The 26,174-nt window shown below is 44.3% G+C and overlaps 1 protein-coding gene across 8 annotated transcripts; it reads right to left on the bottom strand.

The window, feature by feature from the left end:
• Positions 1-369: 369 nt before the first annotated feature.
• CSDE1 (cold shock domain containing E1) lies at positions 370-25,144 on the bottom strand. 8 transcript variants are annotated; one of them, XR_011682874.1, is made up of 22 exons: positions 25,000-25,144; positions 21,220-21,655; positions 17,067-17,265; positions 15,286-15,395; positions 14,865-14,957; positions 14,260-14,357; positions 14,025-14,106; positions 13,560-13,688; positions 13,265-13,390; positions 12,119-12,331; positions 10,362-10,502; positions 10,116-10,274; positions 9,470-9,577; positions 8,406-8,581; positions 7,909-8,021; positions 7,141-7,260; positions 6,750-6,928; positions 5,628-5,791; positions 3,870-4,002; positions 1,458-1,782; positions 842-911; positions 370-489 (listed from the first exon to the last, which is right to left on the bottom strand). XR_011682874.1 is itself a non-coding variant. In XM_071450296.1 (21 exons), exons 3-20 carry the CDS (start codon positions 17,263-17,265, stop codon positions 1,735-1,737), a joined length of 2,391 nt encoding a protein of 796 aa, XP_071306397.1. In that variant the 5' UTR covers positions 21,220-21,655; positions 25,000-25,144; the 3' UTR covers positions 370-1,564; positions 1,688-1,734. The 8 variants fall into 8 exon arrangements, 4 of the variants coding, with proteins under 4 accessions (XP_071306397.1, XP_071306399.1, XP_071306396.1 ...); XR_011682875.1 differs by having other exon boundaries at positions 1,688-1,782; XR_011682872.1 differs by having other exon boundaries at positions 842-1,782.
• Between the last annotated feature and the right edge of the window lie 1,030 nt (positions 25,145-26,174).

Raw genomic sequence — 26,174 nt, 5'->3', positions numbered from 1 at the left:
CCAAAGGAAAGGTCTGGCTCAGAGCCTGGGAGGGAGCAGGAACGGGGAGAGGGAATTGCAGCAGGGGGAGCACAGACCCCGCCAAGGAACAGAACCGAGCTGGGCACGGGTGAGCACGGGGAGGGCAGAGCTCATAAACGGGGCTGGACACTAATTAGAAGTGATGTAATTTGTAACCAATGAATGTTGCTGTTGTGATAATGTATAAATAGTGTAGGGTTGATGATGGGGCCTTTCAGACTGGAAATAAAACACAGAAATCCCTCAGGGTGGTGTGAGAATGGGAGGCACAAGGACAGAGCCTGTGATGGGGATAACACAGTTCTAACATAGCCCCTGCTGAGGAAAGAAGAGGCTGAGCACAGCAAGGCTTTTTTCAAAATCAGTAAAACTTTATTCTATTTCCATTCTTTGCCATTAACAGAAAAAAAATTGGAGAAAGCAATGTTTTGTTTTACAAAGATAATGCATCTCCCAGAGAAGAAAACCCTAAATTGAGAATAGAGGTAACATGAAAAAAAAAAAAAAAAAAGGAAAAAACCAAACAAAAAAATTAACCAAAATAAAAATGAAATTAAAAAAAAAAAAACAAAACAAAACAAACCCAAACCAAACCACAGTACTGCCCTCTATTCCAAAAAGTAACTCCTGATCTTTTTGGTAAAGTAATACTTAGACCAATCATTCAGTTTTCTTGCTTGATAAAGTGTGACTGGGGAAATGGAGGGAGGGGGGCAGGGAAGGAAAAAAAAAACCAAAACAAAACCAAAAGAATAAACCAAAATAAAACAAAAAAAAAACCAAAAAAAAAAAAAAAAGCACACAGACATCAACTAGTCACCTTGATGAAAGTCTCAATACAGCTATGGAAAGCCTAAGTATTTATTCTCTTACAGTACACTGGGTGCCGGCTGCAAAAAGAACAAAAAAAATGTATCCACTTCAGGCACAACTTCTTTCTTTTTAAATTTAAATCAGTAAAAGAAACTGGGTTTAGAAGCTGCAGTGTTCTAAGCAGCAGCAGATTTGTGCATTGTTTTAAATATATTTAAATTACCACACTGATGGCACACCTCAGCCTTATGAAATTCTGCACTGTCTGTTCCAGAACACTACAAAATCCACCGACCCTGGGAGAGACTTGCACTGAGCTCTAAGGACTGGCTAAAGGAGTCAAGTTAAATGAACTAGGAAAACACTGTAACATTTGGCCATCAACTCAAGGTATCAATGTTTGTGGAGATCTGACAGAAACAGAACTTATTCCACCCTCACACGTTCCTCAAAATTTGAGCAGAGTGAGCTGAAGTGAGTCTTCCCTTCCACTTGGGAAGGAAGATAATGCAACTGAGCACTAAGGCATAATAAACCTTGGCCAAAAACAAGGATAAAGCATAATAACTGTAGTGCAGAATTCCACAAGGTCTGCCCGAGCAGAGCTGTCTATGTTTACTCACAGAGGCAATGGAGATTGCAGTTACCAGTTGCGTTAAATGCACCATTCAAAACAAGCTTCTAAAATGTGATACTATAAGGCGCCACCTTAAAGTTCTCCAGAATGCAACTGTGCAGAAATTTAAAATGGTTTCGTAAATTTAATTTTAAACATAACATGAGAAGGTGTTAAAACTGGTGGAATAGCTTCTGAGAATTTGGAGGAAGGGGTGAACAGGGAGATATTCAGTACCCTTCGGCAGCCCCACCGCACGGCCCCGCGCCGCCGCGGGCTTGGGATCAGTCTATAACACCAGCCTGGCGGATCTTTCTCTCTGCACCAAATCCCTGCAAGGAAAACAAAACACACTTTTAGCTCCAGCTAATCACACAATCATGAAATCATTTAGGCTGGAAAACTGTCACGGATCTATTTTATGAACAATCCTTTCATTAGGATCTTTTCTCCTGAGAAGCTTCAGCTTCTCCATGTTTTGCTGCTTTGGAATGTGATTTGGAGAATTGTTTACCCAGCATGTGAAATTTGTTTTACTTGATGACCAATGACAGCCACCTCTGTTGAGGCTATGAGTAGTCACAAGATTTTATTAGCATTCCTTTCTATTCCTTTCAAGCCTTCTGATGAAATATTTTCTTCTATTCTTTTAGCATATAATTTTCTTTTAATATAATATATTATATATTATATTAATATAATTATATATATAATTATTATAATTATATTAATATAATTAATATTATATGTATTATATTTTCTTTTAATATAATATATATATCATAAAATAATAAATCAGCCTTCTGAAACATGGAGTCAAGATTCTCATCTCTTCCCTCGTCCTGGGAACACCACCCTGTGAACACCACCATATTATTTAGTATATAATTTTCTTTTAATATAATATATATCATAAAATAATAAATCAGCCTTCTGAAACATGGAGTCAAGATTCTCATCTCTTCCCTCGTTCTGGGACCCCTGTGAACACCACCACAGAAAATGATTTAAGGGTCTCCTCAAGCCAGGTCTCATAAGCTCTTGGAGATCTGTATCACACCCAAGACAGCTCAGCTACCTTAGAAGGCATAAAATCAGCAGGATGGCTTCTGTGGTAGTGCTGGAAACAAAAGTTTTATTAAAAGGCAAAATAACAAAACTCTTTACCAAGAAAAACCGAGCCAGGTGCAAGAAGTTCTTGCTCCTGGTAAACACCTCACAAAATTAATTTCTTTGCTCTCTTCTTTTTCTAGTAAATTGCTCAGGCAAAACTTTTTGGTTTCTGTCCAATTGGCTATCCTTAAGTTTGAGGTGAAGTCCCCCAGGTCCTATGAGGTGTCTTTTTTGCAAATTGAAGAAAGAAGCTTCTGGGCTTTTTTCCTTTTTAAGGAGACAAAGGAGAGTTTTGTCACTCTGTCAACAGGAAGCACATTCCTGTAGGAAAAGGGCTTTAAAAATCATCACGTCCAACCGTGAACCTGGCACTGCCACTGGGCTTTGAGGAGAGCCTGGTCTGTTCCACCCAAGCAGCTCCCTTCTAATTAGTCATGTTTGTCTTCAGAAACAGAGACAGCAACAAGACAGGTTCTCTGGGGTGTTCTTTGTAGTCCAAAACACAACAGGGATACCAAACACTTTTCTCCTGCTTATCAAGGAGTGCCAGAACATTGTGTGAAAGCCATGTCTGGGCAAACAGACTCCACTTGCTACCTCTGAGGTTTATAAATGAAGAACAAACTACGACAGCCAAGACAAACCATGACAGAGAGGCTCCAACACAGGCAGCAGTGAGTTGCTTCTCTGTCATGTGCTCTTCTGAAAGCACAGGGCACAGTAGTGACACAGGGCACAGTGTGCCCGTGTTCACAGGGGTCTTAGGACAAGGGAAGAGATGAGGATCTGACTCCATGTTTCAGAAGGCTTGATTTATTATTTTATGATATATATTACATTAAAACTATACTAAAAGAATAGAAGAAAGGATTTAATCACAAGGCTAGCTAAGAATTGAAAAGGAAAGAATGAATAACAAAAGCTTCTGTCTTGGACAGAGAGTCTGAGACAGTATGATTGGCCATTAATTAGAAACAACCACATGAGACCAATCCCAGATGCACCTGTTGCATCCCACAGCAGCAGATAACCATTGGTTACATTTTGTTCCTGAGGCCTCTCAGCTTCTCAGGAGAAAAAATCTTAAGGAATGAATTTTTCATAAAATGTGCCTGTGACAGACACAGAGCACACACAGCACACAGCAGTGGCACGGGGCACAGCACTGGCACAATCCACCCTCACACAGCTCAGCTCAGCTCTCTACAGAAGAGCAGCAGACACACTCAGGCCCCTGACAGAGGCAGCAGTGTGTGTTTCCCTGGGCAGCAGGCCCTGCAGGGCTCTGCCCTGTGTGTGTGTGTACCTTTGAGTTGTCAGGGCCCCGGGGCTGGCGGAGCACCGTGAGCCGCGGGGCGTTGGCATCGTCCAGGTTGATGCTCTTTAGACGGTTCACGAGTCTATCGGGACGCGGAGCAGCCACGGCCTTGGCGCCTTCACTGCAAGAGAGCACACACAGGGCAGGGTCACCCCCAGCTGGGCAGGGCACCCCAGGCTTTCCCAGGCCTTGGGCACAGTCATTTACTGCACAGGATTGATGCTGTGTGACAGCAGACTCAGCTGATGGGCTGGCCCTGCCCCAAACCTCGCTGTCCACACTGGACTCTGAATAGAGGAGCTCAGTGATCTCCAGAGGGTGTTCTTTAGGGAGCAGAGTATTTACAAGTGTCTTGTATTTACTCTCATGCACACCTAACCAGTGTATTCTACATTTCTATTGCCCAGAGAAGCTGTGGCTGCCCCATCCCTGGAAATCTCCAAGGCCAGGCTGATGGGGCTTGGAGCAACCTGGCATAGTGGGGCAGGTGTCCCTGCCCATGGCAGGGGTGGAATGAGATGGTTTTTTAGGTTCTCTTCCAACCCAACCCATTCTGTGATTAAATTGCAATAATAAAGGCTTGCAAGTTGCCAGCATATCATGGCAGAGCATTAACATCTCTGAAGATAATGGGAACACAGAATTTTGAGACAAAAATATTAGCTTTCTGTTACTACTGAAGCGTTATCTCAAGCTTAAACAAGATACAAATTATGCAGTCTTCTTCAAGTGTGTATATAGTTAAAAAAACCCCAAACCCATCACTAGTAAAAAATGCCATGCCAAAAAGAAGGCTCTCTAAAACATGAGTTTTCTATTTAAAAATTAAAGCTGCTCTTCAAGAAAGAGATGGCAGCACTGTGGAGTGTGCTGGCCAGTGGCCAGCATCCACACAGCAAAGCCATCACTTTCCTTATCATTAACTTCCACTTGCAAGCCTGTATCCAAATTCCTGCTACAGGGGGAGTTTAAGAATAGGTTAAAAAGGGAACAAGCCCTCTGTAATTAGGAAAAGCTGGGAGTGCTGCTGCCTGCACTGGAAGAGCTGGGAGCTCTCAGGTGTGGCTCTCCCTGGAGGCAGCTGGAACCCAGAACTCCTGCTGCAGGAACATCCAGCTCAGGCAGACCCAGGCTGCAGGGCCCTGCTGGGATGCAGAGACTGTGCCAGGGTCACTCCCTCAGGCAGACCCAGGCTGCAGGGCTCTGCTGGGATGCAGACACTGGGCCAGGGTCACTCCCTCAGGCAGACCCAGGCTGCAGGGCCCTGCTGGGACACAGACACTGGGCCAGGGTCACTCCCTCAGGCAGACCCAGGCTGCAGGGCTCTGCTGGGACACAGACACTGGGCCAGGGTCACTCCCTCAGGCAGACCCAGGCTGCAGGGCCCGGCTGGGACACAGACACTGGGCCAGGGTCACTCCCTCAGGCAGACCCAGGCTGCAGGGCCCGGCTGGGACACAGACACTGGGCCAGGGTCACTCCCTCAGGCAGACCCAGGCTGCAGGGCACTGCTGGGACACAGACACTGGGCCAGGGTCACTCCCTCAGGCAGACCCAGGCTGCAGGGCCCGGCTGGGACACAGACACTGGGCCAGGGTCACTCCCTCAGGCAGACCCAGGCTGCAGGGCTCTGCTGGGACAAAGACACTGGGCCAGGGTCACTCCCTCAGGCAGACCCAGGCTGCAGGGCCCGGCTGGGACACAGACACTGGGCCAGGGTCACTCCCTGCCATCCCAAAGCCTCACCAGACACGCCACACGTTACAGGCACTGCATTTTCCTGTGCGCTGGTTCAGGATTACGGAGAACTCCACTTCATCCCCAGCCTGGAGCTCCACACCATCCTGGACTTCTTTGACATGGAAGAAGAGCTTTTTGCTGTCACCAACTTCATAGTTAATGAAACCAAACTGAAAAGCAACACATCACAAGGTTATTCATTTGTTCTGCATCCAGACAAATGCAGTAACACATTTATTACTGTAGTTTAACTACTTTTATTTAAAACTTCAAAACTGTGGTGCCTAACAGAAGTGGAAATACAATTTCTGCAGTGATCAGAACATTCTTTCTGGAAACATCACTTCTGGAAATCCAGGCACTCTTCCTGGCACTGTAAAGTCACATTTAAATCCTGAAGTCTATAGAGCAAGTTCTGAAAACTGCCCTCGAGTCCTGGCAGTATTAACCTGGCAGTCCTCTGTATTAAACAGAGAAGAGCAGTGCCCCAAGCTCTGAGACTCCACCCTGAAGTTACACAGCAGCAATCACTCAATTTTTGGCCTGTCACTGGGATAAGAAGCCATTTACTTCTGTTTTCCATTCTACTCATGTATAAGCCAGGAATACTCATCCAACCTCTCCATAAATGACTGGAGATTAGTGCTGCGTGGTATCTGTAAAAACAGACAGCATTTGCAGCATTTAACTTTTTAATCATTCCAAGATGCAATGAGGGCAAAGATCAGCCTTTGCATTTCAGATGAGCTGTAATCACTGACTGCTCAATGCCATGAAAAAGCTTCTTCCAGAAGCAATGTACGTGCATGTTTTGTTTGTTTTTCTGAACACTTTAAACACTCTGTGCAGCAGAAACCAAGTTAGAGCAATTTCTAGGACATCTCAAAGCCAAATCTTCAGAATTATCTGCTGCCCAGCAGTTCTGATGTTTCAGCACCAAACCAGGCTCTGAGCCCACCTTTACTCGAGTCACACCAGGGTCTGGCATAACCTGGGTTACCACACCAGTTCCCTGGAGTGCTGAGCAATCTGTTTGGGCACAGCTGCCTGAGTTCCAGTGCTGAAGTGGTTCTGAGTTGCTCTGTGCCAGCTGGAGCAGAGATTTAGAGATTTCCCATCCCCTCTCACCTGGTCCTTGACGCACTCCACGGTGGCCCTGCGGAAGGGGGTGATGTTCACAGCCATCGTCTGCCCGTTCTGACCCAGCACACACAGCTGGAACTTTACTGTCTCCCCCTTCTGCAGACAGTCACCTTTGTTTGCCATGCCAACAATTCCAAAGGGATAGACCTCTCCTTTCATCTCACCTGGGGGGGAAAGTACGAGACAGAACTGAGAGGCCTTTGCCACCTGATGTCAGATTCCCAATAGTACAAATCAGCTTAGCTGTGTGGATACAGTTTGTAGTGTGAACAAAATCCTCAACAGCTCTTTTTACAGTGCATTCGACTTGTGAATGCACTGTAAAAAGAACTTGCACTTGTGAAAAGAACACTTAATTAAAAGGAACCAATCTTACCATCCTCCATTACTTCAATCATGCCCTGGTACTCTGTCTGTGTGGGATCTACACTCCTCAAGGGACGAATTACTTTACCAGAGTAAACAGTTGGATCAGCTTCTTCAGTGATACCATTCACTGAAAAGAGACAGGGAATAGAGGAATAGGATGTTTTAATCATAGTTTATTTTAAAACTGATTTAAGTAAGTGATTCATATTGACCAGGAGTCAACGTTTTGCACTCCATGACAATGAATCAAAATCACACTGATATACCATACATGGAAGTAGAAAAAATTTTTCTCAAAAAACTTAAGGTCAGGAAGCTTGAAAAGCAAATCAAAGTGTTTCCTTCCTTTCTCTTCCATATTCCCTACTCACTTTAATCATCCAATAACCTTGAAGAATGCATTTCCCCCCACTCCCAAGTCCTTAATACCCTCCCCCATCTGCCCTGCTCCTGCAATCTTTTCCCCTGTGAGGTACAGCACAATGAGTGCAGGTACTGATCTGGCCAGTTCTGCCATTCAGCCTCTCCTTATAACCCACAAGTGAGGGGGACTGAGGACACTAAAAGTCCACAGAATTTCTACTGTGCACAGAACTGTTGGTCTGTGCTTGTCTGTTCTCTGCAAACACAGGCAGCAGCTTTCAGGAAACCACAGACCACCCCAACTGAGCATCTTCTTGCTCTCAGCTCCAAGTGTAAATGGATCATTAACAAACTTTACCCCCCAGCATGTGCCAAGAGCCCTGCAGACAGAAAACACCAGGTTCAGCCTTACCTGCATGTGTTTTGTTTACTTTCTCTGCACTAACTTTGTTTCCTTTGCCTTTTGACAAGCTGTATTCCACAGTGTCTCCAAGTTCCAGGCTATCGATATCACCACAATATTCACTACAGGAACAGAATGAGAAACAGTTTTCCTTTATTTACATGACAATAGTGATGCTCACCCAACATCCACATCAGCTATCAGAAATTATTTTAATCCCTCATCACTTCACAAGGAACCTCCATTCAGGAAAATGAAGCATTTCAAATACATAACACAACTGGATTTCTTGGCCTGGGAATTAGAGGCACAAAACACCAGGACTGCTGACTAACAGAAAAGCTTGAACCAGTCCAACAGAGATGATAAATAAAACTGTAGGTATTTAAGCATATATATAAATATAAATATATTATGTGTGTGTAAAGTGCAAATAGATTCAAAACTCCACACCCTCCCACTTCCCCCAAACAGACACATAATGAAATAATAAAACTGTCATTCACCTGTAGTGGAAGAAGATCTCCTTATCATGATTGGCTGTTTCAATAAACCCAAAGTTATCTTTCAGGGCTGCCACATATCCCAAGAGCCTCTTGGAGCTGTAGTTGCGTCCCAGCATCCTGACAGAAACAGCCGTCTGCAGCCCGGTTCTCTTCACCTCACACACACAGAACTCAACCTGGGGAGACAGGGCCATCAATACCAGACAGAAAGAGGCAGAGAAAACCAAACACATTCAATACCAGACAGAAAGAGGCAGAGAAAACCAAACACATTCAATACCAGACAGAAAAATGCAGAGAAAACCAAACACGTTCAATACCAGACAGAAAAATGCAAAGAAAACCATGACTAAAAGAAAAAAAATCCAAAATAATTTTGAAGCTGTGCAGCTCTGCAGCAGCACCAGTCTCTGCAGCAAAGTCATCTCCTAGTCACTACTTTCCCATAACCACATCAGTCATTGACATTTCCTACATCCCAGGGAGCAGCACCACACCTGGGATACCTGCAAGGCAAGCCAGCCCCCAGCACTCAGCTTTTCATCCCTTAAACATGAGAACTTTTCTGTCCATGGGGATCATCTCCTCTCCCTACACTGCTCACCAGGGGCCCACAGTGGGATGTGCCTCACTTCACTCCTTGTTTCAGTTTTTAGAGACAATAACCAGTAACTAGAATGGCTCCTGAGGGTTTTGTTGCTCTTCCTGATCTCCAAGCTTTTTCCCTTTCCATTGTCCCTCAGGTTGATATGCTCATGAGGGAATATTCTCCCTCTTCAATATCCATCTTAGTCTCTATGCTAATTAATTTCCTCTTGACAAGCAGTGTCCACTTAGTGATAAAAACTCTTTGTTTAAAAAGCAGCATTTAGACAGTAAGACACTATTTCCACCTATGTATCACCAGGTTGGAGGGTATTTTTTACTCCTTTAAACACAACATTGCAGGTGATACCACACAGATGCCTTGTCCTCCATTTGCTCCAAGTAAAGACAAAGAGAACTCACTCACACCCCACAATGCTCAGAACAGCATTTCCCAATAGTACACTTAATTCTCTTACCTTATCTCCTATCTGGGGATTAGTAGATCCTTCCACATCCTTGGCCTGGTAAGGAATGGTCAGTTTTACTCCACAGTCATCATACACAATTATTCCATCTTCAGCTTCCTGCAAACAAGAGGTCAGAATTCAGCAATCAGTGCCTCTTTAGGAACAGTTTCCTACTCACAGTTCAAGCACTGCTCACTGGAGTCTCAATGGTTTTACAATAACTGCTCAAAACCACAACCAAACTCTGGGTAAGGAGCTTTAAATGATGACAGACAGTATTTTAAAAGGCAATGAAGTATTGCCACCAGTTCCAGGAAGCATTTGTTGGAACTTTTAAGTGTTCTGGCATTGTTTAAAAAAAGCAGAACAAAACAGTAAGGGATGCTTCCCATGAAACTTAAATAATTCTATCTAGAATCTTGTGTACTGAGAGGTAGAAAGAAACTCCCCATCAATTTCCTGGAAATTATCCTCAACAACAATATGAAACAATACTTTTATTATCTTGTTCAGAGCAGTCAGTTTTCACTGACTGCTTTCATCAGCTGTAGTTCACTCTATACAGAATGAACAGTGCTTCAAACCCAGCTGAAGTAGAGATTTGAAGGAATCAGCCTCAGTCTGCAATGGCAGGAAAGCAGAAGAGCAGCATTACCTTTTCTTTGCCTTTATTTGGGCTAGTGGCTTTGGCTGGAGTGGCTTCTTTGTCTATAGTGCCCACGAAGCGATGCTCTGACTGGGTGTGGAAGGAAACCGTGCCCTTGGGGAGCTTTTTAATCCTTATGGCATGGTTCCTTTGGGCAGACAGCATATCCTGGAAGAGAAATCCATCAGGTTATAGACACACTGTGCATAATTTCCTTACCTGCTGAGATTTTATGGAAATTTAAATCCCACTTACAGGAACAACGGTGAACTCTACTTCATCCGAAATATGGAGCTGGTTTCCATCCATGATCTCACTGAAGTGGAAGAACATCCGAGCATCCCTGTCCACACACTTAATGAAGCCAAAGCCATCCCTCATTGCTGCAATCACACCCTGCAACAGCCAAGCCAACAATTACAGTTTAATCCTTGGTATGTGACACCTGTCCAGCTGCTCCATGGGTCAGGAGTGGGCAGAAAGGTCTGAACCCTGGGAAAACACTTGGATTAAGCAATGTCCTTCCTTGCAAACCCTGCTGCTCACAGCCCTGGTCAAGCTGAAAGTTCTTCCCACCTCATTCCTGAAGCCAACTCGAGATAAAAGTGAGGTGGAGAATATTAACTCAAGGACTGAAGTTAAAGAACCTGCCAGTACAGGGAACACATGGGGCAGCTCTGCAAACACTGTATCATCTCTAGGAGAATTTTAAACACACAAACACACTAAAAGTACAACCATCTATAAAAACAGGAAATAAAATCAGTGTTCAGAGGAAAGTTTAAGAGGAAAACCAACATATTTCCAGTCACAAATGAAGGAATTATAAAGAAGCTGTTAAACAAGACTCCCATCCCCGTGGGTGTGTTTTGGGAACACTCCCATGTGACACAGGAATTTGTGGCCTTCCTGATAAACCACTGGGAATGGAATGCTGAGTGAAAACAGAATATACTGACAAAAACCCAAACCCTAGCACCAGATGCTGCCAGAATGAAGGTAGAATTCATTAACACATTGCCTTCAACCCAGTTAATACAGAGTTTAGCAAGGCTCAGGACAAGCTCAGAGGATCAGAGTGACAGTGCAAAGGCACCTTTCACCTTTAGGAACATTCTTCTCTTAAACAGATTTCACAAACTCCAGCAGACCAACCAACCTTCCCAGAAGCTGCCAGCACCTATGACCCCCATGAGAGCTCAGCTCAGGCAGGCAGGTGTATGTAGCCAGAGCAGAAATACAACAAGTCTATAGGATAGGAACCCAAAATCTCAAAGGATGAAATCAAAACTCAGGGTTTTCTTAAAGCCAAGGGACAATAATTCACAGCACACTGATGTGACAACACTGTAACTGAACTCCAAATTGCAAAGGAAAGCAAAGTTACAGTCTGGAACAGAACCAACATTCCAAGTAACAGGAATGAAAGATATTCTATAATGCTCATTAGCACATCCATCTTAGTCCCTGTAATCCACAAAGAGTTTCTGGTACTGAGAGAACTCTGCTCTACCATCCTTCTGCTTGACCCTCAGACAGAGATTGGCCAAAAAACTTGAAATACAAAAGCTGCTCAGAGCCTCTCCTCCAATTGTTCACACTTTCCACTACCTGAACCAGGGTAGTCCCAAGGTCTCCAGTTTCCCAAAGGAAGATGAGTAATTTCCTCTTTAGACTCAACTATGTGAATTTTAAGCTCTCAGTTCAAGACTACATCACTTCTGTCTGCTACAACCAGCCAGCAATCCCATCCAAGAGGGCCAGTTAAATTCTAATTTCCTAATATAATTTCACTTAAATGTTAAAAAGTAGTTAAGACTTTATTCTTTTAAGGCAAAGATGCAGAGCATGAATTCTGAATTTTCTGCTTTGCTTGCACTGCAGGTCCTAGAGCTGGATTTCAGAGCAGGCAATGGAAGACACGAGTGATTTTAGGATCTATTGTAGAAGACAGCCCCCAACTCATTTTGCCTTCACTTCCCTTCAAGAATTAGAAATATTTGGATACTTGCCATTTCTCTGGTTTCATTAGTAAACTGGAAAGTGTTGGGGAGAACCTCAATGTTGGTGGCTCGCTCCAGTTTGTCGCGCCTGTCCGTGGAAATGTTGAACCGCACGTGGTCGCTCTCCAGCAAGGTCACCTTGGATTTTGTGTCCTTGTCCCCAAAGGGAAGCTCCTTAGGAATCACAAAGTCCACTTTGATGCGGCCAGGTAAGGGATCACTCTGGGGACAGAAAACCCAAGGCAAAGCTGAGTTCACCTGCAGGGCTCAGCACAGGGGTCCTGCCAAGTGCTGCTCTGCTCCATCTCCACCACTCCTCATCTGGAAGTTGCCCAATGCAAAGTGGCTTTTGGAGGCTTTTGAAGGTTTTTTAAGCCCCAGCCATGTCCTGCTGAAGGAATTTTCTCTATTTCTCTATTTGCTCTGAGGACAGAAAACCCAAGTGAAAGCTGAGTTCACCTGCAGGGCTCAGCACAGCTGCCAACAGCACAGGGGTCCTGCCAAGTCCTGCTGGACTCAGCTCTGCTCCATCTCCACCACTCCTCATCTGGAACTTGCCCAGTGCAAGGTGGCTTTTGGAGCTGTTGGTTGGCTTGAAGGCTTTTTAAGTCCCAGCCATGCCCTGCTGAAGGAATTTTCTCTATTTCAAGAATGAAGTTTATAACCATAACACTTCTAAAATGCAGGCTCTTTCTTATTAAGTCTTCAAAGCACCCCAAACCTTCCCACACTAACAGAGACTCAACTAAAATCTTAGTGGAAATGCTCATGAACACTCCTCCAAGACAAACATTACAGCCCAAAAGCCTCATTAACTGTTAATGCTCACAAGAATCCATAGATCTGGCTTATCCCAGCAAATATTTTTCCCTTTTCCCCGAGTCTTTTCCTTTAAGGATATGTCTAACTCCACAAAAAATTATCACAAGTATTTGAAACAATAAAGTATTTGAAACATTAAACACACACTCCATGATGCACCACTACTCTAACTCTTCCTATTTGGATTTGAAATTGAGAGTGAATCTTAATTCTGAAATGATGCTTATGCAGCAAAGAGGTACTGGGAAATGGGAACAAATGCTTCCAGTTATTGACTGGAATTCAGTACAATCAAACCAGCATTACACAGATTTATTTAACACTGAAATTCACCTGGTTTTTGCTGGGTACTTTTGGAATTACTTTGGTTACAGTTCCTTCAAAATGTTCAATGCTGATATCTTCAAAAATGACAGTTCCTTGAGGCAGCAGTCTAACATCTGTTGCAACTTCTTTACCCTAAGAGCACAAAATCAGTCAAACACCCAAAGAAAAGAGAGAAAGTCACAGACATTTCCCAATGAACCTCAATGAACCTCCTCCCCCCTTTTTTAGAGCTGGGGAAAGCAGAGAGCTGTGCAGTTATTCCCCAGGACCTTTGCTTCCGTTTTACTGGATTTCGTCTTACATTTCTGTCTTTGATTGTAAACTCCACATCATCACCAGGCTGTAAGGTTTCTAGGTCACCTTTAAATTCACTATAATGAAAGAATATCTCCTTCACGACATCACCTCTCTCAATAAATCCAAAGGCTTCCTGTCAACAGAAAAAAAAAAGCATTGAATTGTCCATTATTGGAACATAGCAATAAATCATTTGACAGGTTCTGGTAAACACAGAACAATCTCTGAATCCCAGCACAGCACTTACAGGTGTACACAGCTGACTGCCACAAGAAATATATAAACAGAAATAAATGGAACTTTCTTTGTTAAGAGGAGTATCAGTATCAAAGATGAGCTGTTTAAACCATTTCACACAATTTACACCCACAGCCCAAGCTGTTAGCAGCTCTAAACAACTTAAATATTACTTTCAACAGCACTCTTCAAAACAGCATTTCATTTTCAAATGAAACTTAAGATTACTTACTTTCATGGCACAGACTACTCCTTGACAGCGAGCTTGTTTCTTTTTTAATAGCATAATGTTACGAGCACTTACAGCACCAGTACTAGAGAAAAAAATAATAATAAAAAAAAATCTGTAAACTCAAAACTGAAACAACAACTAAGATTGTATTTCATCTAATAGTTCTTGGAATAGGTATGAATTCTGTCTGACTACTAAAATAAAATATGAAGCCAGAAAAGCAATACCAACTTACTGTTTATTTGTATCAATTATAAAGTTTATTTTATCTCCTGTTTCCAGCTGTACATTTCCTTCAACATCCTCTGGGGTGTAAGTCAGGTAAAATACTTCCTGTAAATTAACATTAACTAAAGTTACTCTATTTGCAGGATAGTTGTTTCAAAGAAAGATGAACACAATTGTAATAACAGTATCTGCTTAATTTAGTGAGAAAATCAACAATAAGAAACACGGCATGCAAAACATTCTTTTTCTGTCGTGCTGTTTTGGTGAGTATGTAACAAGCAACTGAAGTTGAAAGGTTTTGAACATGACCATCTTTAAAGGCCAATTTCTAAATGTTAGAAGTTCAAGGTAAGGATACATGAACTTCATCAAGTTTAAAAGAGAACAACTATTTGCCTCTAGGAAGTTCTCCACAGATACAAGCAAGCAAACTGTCTAAAAACCATTATTTTTTGTAGTAATTACCAAAGCATGCTTTTTTTTTGGATAAAAACTGCACAGTTCAATGCAGTGTCAATTGTCTACATTAAACTGCTTTTTTTTGGGTTTTTTTTTGTCATAGACCACAGTGATGGACCAGTGAAGAGTTCAAGTAAAATACGCAAGCTTTACCCCATTACGTTCGTAGCAAACACTCCCTGTTGGACTTTGACCCGGGGCAGCTGGAGATTTACTCTCTAAATTGTGAGGAACAGCACACACAACCTACCAGTCAAAAAAAAAAAAAAAAAAAAAATCCATTGCTAGTCATTTCAGGAGTGGCATTGTTGTACACAAAATGAATCTCTACTACACACTCAGCAGGGAATGCCACAGTGCAACTTTTCAATCTCACAGAACCCCTCTTGGCTCTAAGAAGTGTTTGGAGCCAAGTAAGAGCTCAAACTGAAACTCTGAATTTTTACCAGAGCACACTGAAATATATTTCAGTGTAATTATACTGAAGGTAGTTAATACCCATGCTCAATTAACCCAGTTTTCTGTACTGGAGTAAAGGATGGCAATGATGCAGGTATAGAAAACAGGCACTAACTTGTCCATTTATTCGTTCTTCAGGTAATATTTCTGGCTTTATCTTCACCAATTTAATAGCAATGGGTTTTCCAGTTCGGCGGTCAGAGGACACTTCAAACTCAACATCGTCTGCAAGACAAGCAAACATTGCAGTGCTGTCAGAGCTCTGGCTGGGATTGGGGATTTTTACAAAAATCACTGAATGGCTGAGTTGAATTCACTGCTGTAGCCAAAACCAATCAAGTAGAACTCAGGTCCTTTTGTTACACATGATTTGCAAAAATTTTCTGGTTATTCTGCTTATTATCTCCTGTTGCCAATAAAATAGTCTGGTGTAATTAATTCCACAGCAATTCCCTCCCCCTGCCTTGCTCTTCACACTGAAGTTCAGACAACACAACAAAGGCCATGAATCAGTTCAGAAATTTCACTCTCATGGTAATTATCAGCATGAAGTTGCAGCCTCTGAAAAACACCTGGCCATCCTCAAACTAACCAAACAGGGAGCACAAGAGGTAAATTCTCCCACAATCTGAGTACTTGCCTCCATCTCAGCTAGACCAGTCTGATCTAACACTGCACCTTTTCCTTCTCCACAAGTTTGTACCAAAAGCTGCCCAAAGTGCTGGGAAGGGCTCCCACCAGAAGCAGTGAATTACTCACAGGTGGTTTCTCTACTTTATCAGCAAAAAAGAAAAGGTTGTGGGGAGAGGAGAAGTGTTCTAAAGAGTTTGTTTTGATTCTTACTACTTTTTTTTTTTCTTTTATTAAATTTTCTTTATACCTTTTAAAATTTAAAATCTACTTTACCTTTCTCCTAATCTTATCTAACAGCAAGAAATAAACACCTTAATAATTAACCAACACAAGCTCACCACACTCACCAGCGCATTAATGAGGAAATCTCAAAATTAGCAAAAAACTGAAATTAACCAAGAAACACCTGCCCATCCTCAAACTAACTCTAACCAAAGAAACAGGGAGCACAAGAGGTGAATTCTCCCACAGTCTGAGGACTTGCCTCCATCTCAGCTAGACAAGTTTGTACCACAAACTGCACAGTGCTGCAAAGGGCTCCCACCACGAGCAACAAATTATTCACAGGCGGTTTCTTTACATTATCAGTGAAAAAGAAAATTTTGTGGGGGGAAGAGAAATGCTCTAAAGATTTTGTTTTGATTCTTACTACTTTTTTTCTTTTAATACATTTTCTTTATACCTTTTAAAATTTAAAATGTACTTTACCTTTCTCCTAATCTTATCTAACAGCAAGAAATAAATACCTTAATAATTAACCAACACAAGCTCACCACACTCACCAGCACATTAATGAGGAAATCTCAAAATTAGCAAAAACTGAAATTAACCAAGAAACACTTGCCTCCATCTCAGCTAGACAAGTTTGACCTAACACTGCAGAAGTTTGTACCACAAACTGCACAGTGCTGGAAAGGGCTCCCACCATGAGCAACAAATTATTCACAGGCAGTTTCTTTACATTATCAGTGAAAAAGAAAATTTTGTGGGGGGGAGAGAAGTGCTCTAAAGATTTTGTTTTGATTCTTACTACTTTTTTTCTTTTAATAAATTTTCTTTATACCTTTTAAAATTTAAAACCTTCTTTACCTATCTCTCAGCAAGAAATAAATACCTTAATAATTAACCAACACAAGCTCACCGCACTCACCAGCGAGGAAGGAAACTAATGAGGAAATCTCGAAATTAGCAAAAACTGAAATTAAACTGAAACCACGAGACCCCAGAAGCAGCAGAGGGTATTCTGTGCCAAGGCTCAGGTACCTCCTACTTTGAGCTCCTGCAGGTTGCCGTTGTACTGGGAGCAGTGGAAGAAGAGCCGGGCCTGCCGCTCCGAGCACTGGATGAAGCCGTACGAGGTCAGCAGCTTCTCGATGACGCCGGTCTCGCGCAGCGCTGCCGAAGTACCATTGGGGTACCCGTTGTGTCCATTGTTGTGGAGCAGGTTTGGATCAAAGCTCATCTGGGCCACACAAAGCAAACAACAATGCTGAGCATCAGCTTGCTTCCTTCACATCCTGCCCTGGATTGTCAAATTGTGTTTTATCTGGCATCTGTATGGCACTTGGCTTCTGTTCAGTGGGCAGTTTTCCTAATCTCTTCCATAACCACTCCTCTCTCTGGGAGAGATAATTATTATTATAATATTAGCAGATAATTATTATTATAATATTATTATCTGCTGATAACAGCTATTGAATGTCACTGCATGGCTGATAAGAGCTACAGCATCCCATTGGCAGATGTGAGCCCAGAGGGAGGAGCCAAGCATTCCTACCTGGATATAATCTGGAGATTCTGGAACACCAGCCAAGCATTCATACCCAGATATAATCTGGAGATTCTGGAACACCAGCCAAGCATTCCTCCCTGGATATAATCTGGAGATTCTGGAACACCAGCACAGCTTCTGCACTGGATTGCCCAGAGGAACAGCAGCTGCCTCTGCCCCTGGATCTTCAGAGGCAGAGACTGCACCTTTCTCCAGGATCCCTGCTCCAGCAGAACCAGCCCTGGCACTGCAGGAGGGCTGAGCCACAATTCCAATGGTTCTGCTGCCAGCACCCTGACCCACAGGGTGTCAGGTTGGGTTCTGACTCTGGCAGTGTTGGTTTGGTTCACTGCATTGTTTATTTTATCCTTTTACTTTCTTCCCTAGTAAAGAACTGTTATTTCTGCTCCCATACTTTTTGCCTGAGAGCCCTTAATTTAAAACTTATAGCAATTTGGAGGGAGGGGGTTCACATTTTCCATTTTACAGGAGGCTCCTGCCTTCCTTAGCTAACACCTGTCTTTCAAAACCAAGACAAATCCCCACAACACAGTAAGAGCTTGTGTAGTTACCAACATTCCTAAAATGTGTTTTAAGAACATTCCCAAAATGTGTTTTAAAACCACCAAAAGAGTTGAGCTTTTTTATCACAGTAATCCTTAAAATTTACACAGGCAACATATTTATAAAACAAGCCAGAACTGTAACACCAAAACAAAGCTTGCTTAGAACAAAACAGACTTCTGGCATTTTTCAAGTACTACACCTCAAAGTACTCCCACATTCACTGTTGCAAACCAGAGCCTGAAAACATCTGAAGTATCTGCTTTTCCAAATTAAACAAGTAATTAGGAAAATGCAACAGTTCTGAATCAACACAATTAGGTTCAAATCCCTGCACAGTTTCTCCCTAATTCATGTGTTCAGTCTTTCATACTAAAAAATGCTATTAAGTAATTAAACAGTTTTGCACAGTTATGGAATTAATAACCAGAATTTAACATTCCTGTGGCATAGAAGCTCAAGTGCTAGAAAGACACAGAAAATTTGAAAATAGCACTAAAGGTGTAATGAACTCCTAAATTAACTGCCATCTATTAAAACATTTTATTTTATGGGGCATTTTTTCTTTTCAAGTCACAGATTCTCCCTTGAAACATTCCCAATCCCTTTAGCAGCTCATTGGCTTTTTTGATGTACAAGTCTCTTTTTTAAAGCAGAGCACTTGGACTTGCAGGCTAGCAATTAAATCAGATGAAATGTGTTATACCTCACTGAACACTGCAATTCAAGAGAGACAACTGAAGCAACCCTCTTCCCTCCAAACATCTCAAAATATACAGGATTATTTGTTAGTTTCCAGAGCTTTTAATTTGGAAACAGAATGAGATCATATCAGTTCTCTGCTTTCTTGCTGCAACAAGCAGAGAGCTTAAAAATTACTCAGCAATGTGTTTAGTGGAGATAAAAGACACCTGAACAGCTTGTAAAAGGGTCATGTTTCTCACTCTAACACAGCCAGTGGGTTACTCAATGCATTAGAAGGCACAGCATTCTTATTCTGCTGTTTGGAAATCAGTTTAAAGGTGATCAAAGAGCACCAAAAAACACCTGCAGTCAAGTTCTTGGACAGAAATCTTTGGTCTTGGAGACTGACATTCAAAAAATAAATTGGAAACAAGCACACAAAGTAAAGACTGACAGTATTTTTGACCTCCAAGAGGAAGAGGTCTTCTCCCCCCTTCTGCTTCAGACCCACGTGGGGTAGATGAAGAAAAACACAAGTAACAGAAGGTGGGGGAGTGATTTGAGGGGGCAAAGGGATCCCAGGGCACTGTAATGGTCTCCATCCCACAGCACTGCTCAGCACTTCCACACTACCCTGTTACCACCCAAGGCTCTCTAAGAATTCACTGAACTGCTAAATCTGCTGTGGTATCATTTCTGTAACACACACTGCTTATCTCCTTGCTCTACATCTCACTTTTCTTTCCCTTAAAAACCAGTAACAACCTCTTCATTTCAATCAATGCTGCTCTCTTATTCTTACCTGACCAACCTGCAATAAATGGCATAAATCAATACCCTTAACATGTTCAAGTCATGAAAGAGTGCCATGCCAGAAAACAATGAATCAGAAACAAGACCCTGTCAGAGACACACAGAGAGCTCCAGCCCATCCCTCCTTAAAGGCCCCTTGCCAACAGAGACAGCCATGGCTTTGTCCAGCTGAGTCCTGGGACCTCCAAGGACAGAGGTTCCACACCTTTCTGGGGTAACTTGCCTCAGCAAAGATTTCCTTCCCCTCCTGTTCAGCCTAAGCTGCTCAAATGACAAAAGGCACAGCATCATATCTTTTTTATGCACTGGATTATGTTTAAAGGACACATTTTCTCTGAGGATTTAACAAAAAGCACCTGATAAAGCTGCGAAGATTTACTGACTAGTTCCTGTTAGCATCATGCCAAGATAATAATCCTCATCTTCTGAGGAAGGCAACCCCAGGACACTCCACAGCAGAAAATGTCCTTGTGGGAACACAACAGCTGAAGTGTTTTAGGCTATCCTAGAGTTTGAAATACTTTTCAAAAATAAACTGGTCCTGCAAGTAGGGTGGCTGGAAGAAGAGAAAATGATATGTTATTATACCTTCTCCCAGGAGAATTACAGGCCAGAGCATTAACCCATTCTGGAAGCTGGAATGAGCCTGCCAAAGGCTCCTGTGAGTCACCAAATGGCCACCTCACCTCTGATACAAGGGAAGCAAGTAGCAGACACCCTGCCTCAAACATGAACTAAAGTTACACCTGAGAGAGAAAATGACAAAATCTAGCGTAAAATTTAGCTCAGCATAGCCTCTGTTAGGGTTAGAAAGCCACAGTGCTTCACCTCCTGCTCAGACTACCACTGCATGACATCATTTGAACAGTCTGGGTTTAAAGGAGCACAGCACAAAGAACTCCTCATCATCCTCCAAAGCCTGACAACTTCAGTTCAAAGATTCCTCAGGTGGCACTAAAACCTCCTGTACAAAGATACATAAAGTATCAGCTTTTCCAGATAATTGTCAAATTCCTACATCTAATAACAGGAATATGAACTATTAACCCCATCAAAAGAAATATTTAGAGAAAGAAAAAAAACCACCTGTGCTGTAAGATTGAAATACTAAAGACAAGTTATTTGAGAAAAGGGATTGGAACCACAAACCTACTGTTACTAGAAGAGAGAAACACCAATAATCAGCTCTCAAGGGTTAGAAGTATTGTTAAATAGAACCACATGTAGCTCCTATGGATTCACCAAAATAAATGAAGGTAACAGCAAAGAGTCATGGAACCAATGAATGGTTTGTGTGGGAAGGGGCCATAAATATCACCCTGTTCCACCCCTTGGCATGGGCAGGGACAACTTCCACCACCCCACACTGCCCCAAGCCCCGTCCAGCCTGGCCTTGAGCACTTCCCAGGATGGGGCAGCCACAGCTTCTCTGGGCACCCTGTGCCAAGGCTTCACTATTAAATTAATTTATTATCAAGAACTATTTAAAAAACCCTCACCAACACCACCCCCTTCTGTTAAAAACTTAGTAAGACCCATGCTCAAAACCACAGCTATAACTCTTTCCCCAGAACATGCACCAACCTCGCAGTGATATTCAAATATTGCACTTTCAGTAGTATTTGCCGATTCTTCTGTTTCAGCACAAGTTTCTAAGGATGAAGACTGCTATTCTTTTAAAAAAGGGAACAAAAGGAAGAGAGACAAAAAGAGAAAGAAAAAGATAGCAAAAGAAGGTGATCTATCAGGCTCTAGAGAATACAAGTGCTGCTGCCCTGGGCAGTTTCACTACAGCACTGGAGAAAACAAAGACTACTATAGCAGCGTCGGGACGTGCTCTTTTGAAGCTGTTGAGTAGGCACAAACTTCTTGTTTCAGATCAAGCCTTGTATCTTCTTCAGTGTAAGTTGCCTCTTCTTTGGTCTTGAGTTGTTACAATGTGGTATACTTAGATTCTTTTCCTGATCTGAACTTGAAGCAGCAGTTTCAGGTGGTAAATTCTGTTCTGTTCCACTTCATACTGGAGAAAGGAGAAAGACACACACACTGAGTATGACGGTGAAGGGAATTCTCATCAAATCACAGAATGGATTGGTTTGCATGGGGCCTCAAAGACCATCTACTTCCAAACCCCCTTTGTGTATCAGTTCTAGGTCTTAAAAATAACAGGGGCATTTCCTCTACCTTAATACAGGAGGTTTAATCCATGTTAATAAAAGCTGGTTTACAGATATATTTGGCATTCCCACTTCCAATTTTGTTTTCTAAGAGACTGGTTGACTCCAAGCCAGTGAAATGGTATTTCCAATTTTGAACTTTTCAGACACACTTAGCATCTCAGGGAAGGTCCCAGTGTGTACCATTAAATGTCAACTTCATTTTGATCATTAGGATTTGATCCATTAGCAAACCTTAGTCCTCCCATCAAGAACTTTATATGGGTGCTCATTAAATTATAGCATAATTTATGTAAGTGCTCACACAGATCCTCAGAGGAGCACAGGATGTATATATACACTGGAATTAAAATTTCCTGATTACTTCTGATCCAAAGGTTAAATTAAGGCCTAGTGATACCTGAATTTAGAATTGTATAAAAATTAACAAACTTCTCAATTATGTGTACAGACACTGCCTGTACAATAACACAAAACCATTCTCTGGACTTCTGAAACAGTTTTTGTAAAACGTTGATTCCATGTGATGATATTTGTGTAGCTAACACCAGCAGAAGCCTTTCTGCACCAGTTACTAGTTAGCAATTAATTCCCTCCTAAAGTTTTCCAGTGCCACTTTGTCTTTTCATGAGAAAAGCAGTTTCAGCAAACTCCACAAAACATAACCTTCCAGAAATAGAAACCTTCCTTGAGAAGAAAACAAGTTTTGAGTTTGTTGCTTACTCAGTAGATAGGGAAAAAAAAGGGAGGATATTTTTGTGGACAAAAGCAGGTGAGAAGCAACAGAGCTCTGACCTTACAGATACACTGGCAGTTCTGCAGTCATCTAAAGGCATGAAAATCAGACCACAACTCTTCCCCAAATCATTCCACAAGTCCCACACCAAAAGAGAAAAAATATGGATAGAGCCTATTTCTCCAGTGTGGCAGGAAAGTGAATTTCACAACTTATACTGAGCTTTGAACTCCCTCTGGTGATTTGAAAGAGTCATTTTAAGTGACTGAAACCTGAATGCAAAGACACTTCAAAGTCTCACCCCCACCCCAGTGAAAATGCTGAGTGAAGGCAGCTACTGAAAGAACCCCAAATGAGCAAACTCATCTCCAGTTTTACTGAAGTTTGTATTTCAGTGATTTTCCCCAGCTGAAGCACCTCCTTCACTGAGAATTTCCAGCTGAAATGAGTTTTCCTGTCAGACCATCAAACACACATGAAATAGATTAAATAAACTGAGTGAGGGCTGTTCAAATCTGGTGTGAAAGGTTTGCACTGAAAGATTAGATTATAAAATATTCTAAATTAAGGACACAAAGCTATTGCAAAGATAACAGTATCACTGCTTTTTCCTCACCTCAGCATTACACTGGGGCAACTGTTACCACAATCTTCCAGGACAGTGTTATTTTGGGGCAGCATTTCAGCTCTCAAATGAGCACACTGCATCCCAGGAACTGCTCAGACACACTTGGAATCTTCTCACATATTTCTCTCTCATTTAGTTAGACCAATATTATTAGAGCTCTCCTAGAGATGTAACTCCTATCATATTACATTTATCATTTTTTGGCCATAAAATATATCACTTTTTCATTTAATAATCAAAACACCTCATGTGATCAAATAAGACTAAAGCTAATTTTATCAATTGTGGAGTAAAGGCATAATCCTTTCCATTAAAATCCATTCTGATTTGATAACAAGATGGGTTCACTACACTTAAGTTCTTTTAAAAAAAAGCTCATCAAGCAATCATAACTCAAGTAAAAAGAAATCTCACTGTGCTCATCTGCCTCAAATTCCTTACTTTTTAATTCAGCTACTATAAATACTCCTCCAAATGGTAAACACCCTGAGCAGCTGCCCAGCCCTCAAGTCTCAGAGCTTTCTGCATTTGTGTATTTACAGCTGAAAGATTTAATGCAAAGACAGGGAAGAGCTGGGCCCTGCTCCTGAGGCCTCTGGTGTGCAGATCCTGCTAAATGACAGCGGGTCACATGCCAGAAATCACCTACAGAGCCCCACATGGAACCTGCCCCATGACAGCATTGTTCTGCTTCCCATTTTCTTCACAAAAAGAGGCAACTGCAAGGACGTGCATTCTGTGGATCAGAGCACGTGCTTCCAGAAACAGCCCGAGGTACAATTTGATAAAGATAAGACTTCGCCTTCTCAGTGTGCACACACAACACAGATCCGTAGAGATCAGGCTCCTCCATCTCTTTTCAGATGGATATTGGAAAGCAGCACTGAGCTCTCGGGCACCCCAGTACGTGACAGCTTTGAGACGAGCCACCACCACAGCAATGAAGTCCTTTCCATGTCAGGAAAAAATACATATATGGGGGGGAAAGAATTAAAAACTACCAAGGACATCTGTAAAGAATGTATGGAGAAAAACCCCAAAAAAGTCGTTAAAAGAAATATCCGGATTTTTTAAGGGTTCTGCGGTGCGGAGACGAGCCCCGCGCTGGGTATCGGTGCGGACAGCAGAGAACCGGCCCCGGACCGACGGAGTCGCCCAGGCCCGGTCCCTGCCGCGGCCCCGCTCGCTGCGCTGCACCAAGATGGAGGCGGCGGAGCGAGGGGCGGCCGCGCCGAGGGGCGGCGCCGGGGCCGCCGCCAGCGGGGCCGCCGTGCGCGGGGGCGGGCGGCTCCGGCCGGTGACAGCGCCAGGGCCGTTCGGGCAGGAAGGGCCGGGGGGAGCGCTCGCCCCGCACACAAAGGGGGGCGATGGCGGCCGCTCCCCGCACACAAAGGGCCGCGGCCGCGCTGCGCCGGGCGGGGCCGCGCGCGGCACGCCGGGAGCCGCCGCCGCCGCCCCTCCGCCCGCACGGCCCCGCCGCCCGCCGGGGCCCGGAGCCCCCGCGGCGCCGCCCCCTCCCGGCGCGGCCCGCGAGCCCCGGCCGCTCCCGGCACGGCCGGTCCCAGCGCGGCCTCGGCGCCGCCGCCTCCGGAGCCCCGCGGAGCGCAGCGCGCACCCCGCGCCCCGCGGCCGCCGCTCCATCCCCGCACCGCCGGCCTAGTAGGCCGCACCCCCCAACCACCCCCCCCCACCCCGCGCGCAACCCCGGCGGGGCTCCCGACGCGCTGCCCCGGTACGGGCGGAGATCCGCGGGCGCAGGTCCCGCGGCGCCCGGAGCCCGCCGGGACGGGCGAGGGTGGCGGCGGCGCCCGGCCCGCACTCACCCCAACAGCTCAGCGCCCCCGCTCCAGCGCCGCCATGAGCAGCACGGCACGGCACGTAGGAGAGAAATCACGGCGCTCTCGCGAGAGCCGCCCGCGGACGGGGGGGGAAGGGGCGGGGCCGCGCGTGCGCACCCGGAGCCCGGCGGGTGGCGCTCGCGGGCACGCGCCAGAGGGGATGGGGGGGCAGTGAGGGTGGCAGCGCCCCCTTGCGGGCCGGGGAGGGAGAAATGGCTCAGGGGGGAGAGAAAACCCCGGGAGAGGGAGAGTCTCAGGGAGGGGAGAGGGAACCTGTGAGGGAAAAGAGAGCCCCGGCTGAGGGGAGAGGGAGAACCTCAGGGAGGGGAGAGGAACCCCGTGAGGGGAACGAGAGCCCCGGCTGATGGCACTGAGCCCCGGCTGAGGGGAGTGGGAGAACCTCAGGGAGGGGAGAGGAACCCCGTGAGGGGCAATAGAACCGCGGTTGGTGGCACTGAGCCCCGGCTGAGGGGAGAAAGCGAGAGACAGGCATAGGGAGAGACACAGAGAGAAAACCCCGGCTGAGGGGACAAACTGACACGGCTGAGGGGGGAGAGAGAGAAAATCCCGGCTGAGGGGAGAGATCGAGATGGAGAGCCCCAGCTGAGGGAAGAGAGAAAACCCCGGCAGAGAGGGGACAGAGCCCCGTCTGAGGAGTAGACAGAGAACCCCCAATGACGGAGGAGAGCACACCCCAGGAACCCCCTTTAGGGGGAAGCCTCCGTGCTGGGCAGGCAGAGCCCGAGGGACAGACACGAACCTTGCGCTCGCTGAAGGACCGAAGGATCAGGGGGAGACGCTTTGAGGACAAGGCAGAGCATTTCCAGTCCTGAAGCTCCAGTCCAGTTTCCAACACAAGTGGAGCAAGTTCTGAAAATGCCCATGAGCCCTCAGGAACAGTGTACAACCGGCCACTTACATTACAGATCCAGAATGGGACAGGAGCAAATGGAACATGGAGCTGTGTCAGGGGTGTTTAGGCTGGATATCAGGGAAAGGTTCATCCCCAGAGGGTGCTGGCACTGCCCAGGCTGCCCAGGGAATGGGCACGGCCCCGAGGCTGCCAGAGCTCCAGGAGAGTTTGAACGTTGTCCCAGGGATGCACAGGGTGGAATTTTGAGGTGTCTTTGCAGGGCAGGGAATGGACTGGAACCCTGTGG

Source organism: Agelaius tricolor, unplaced genomic scaffold (assembly GCF_023055355.1).
Source record: "Agelaius tricolor isolate 1412-34295 unplaced genomic scaffold, bAgeTri1.0.p SCAF_30, whole genome shotgun sequence".
NCBI lineage: Eukaryota > Metazoa > Chordata > Aves > Passeriformes > Icteridae > Agelaius > Agelaius tricolor.
Note: the sequence above shows the minus strand (reverse complement) of the source record. Positions and strands in the feature narration are given on the sequence as shown.

Bases quoted from the DNA above. Each gene is read 5' to 3' on its own strand.
- CSDE1 (XM_071450295.1), bottom strand. From the start codon at position 17,265: ATGAGCTTTGATCCAAACCTGCTCCACAACAATGGACACAACGGGTAC. The intron at 9,578-10,115 runs GTAATGCTGCTC...TCTTGTTTGCAG, and splicing joins CAAATAAAGGCAAAGAAAAG to GAAGCTGAAGATGGAATAAT. The intron at 7,261-7,908 runs GTAAGGCTGAAC...GTCTCTTTTCAG, and splicing joins AGTAAACAAAACACATGCAG to TGAATGGTATCACTGAAGAA.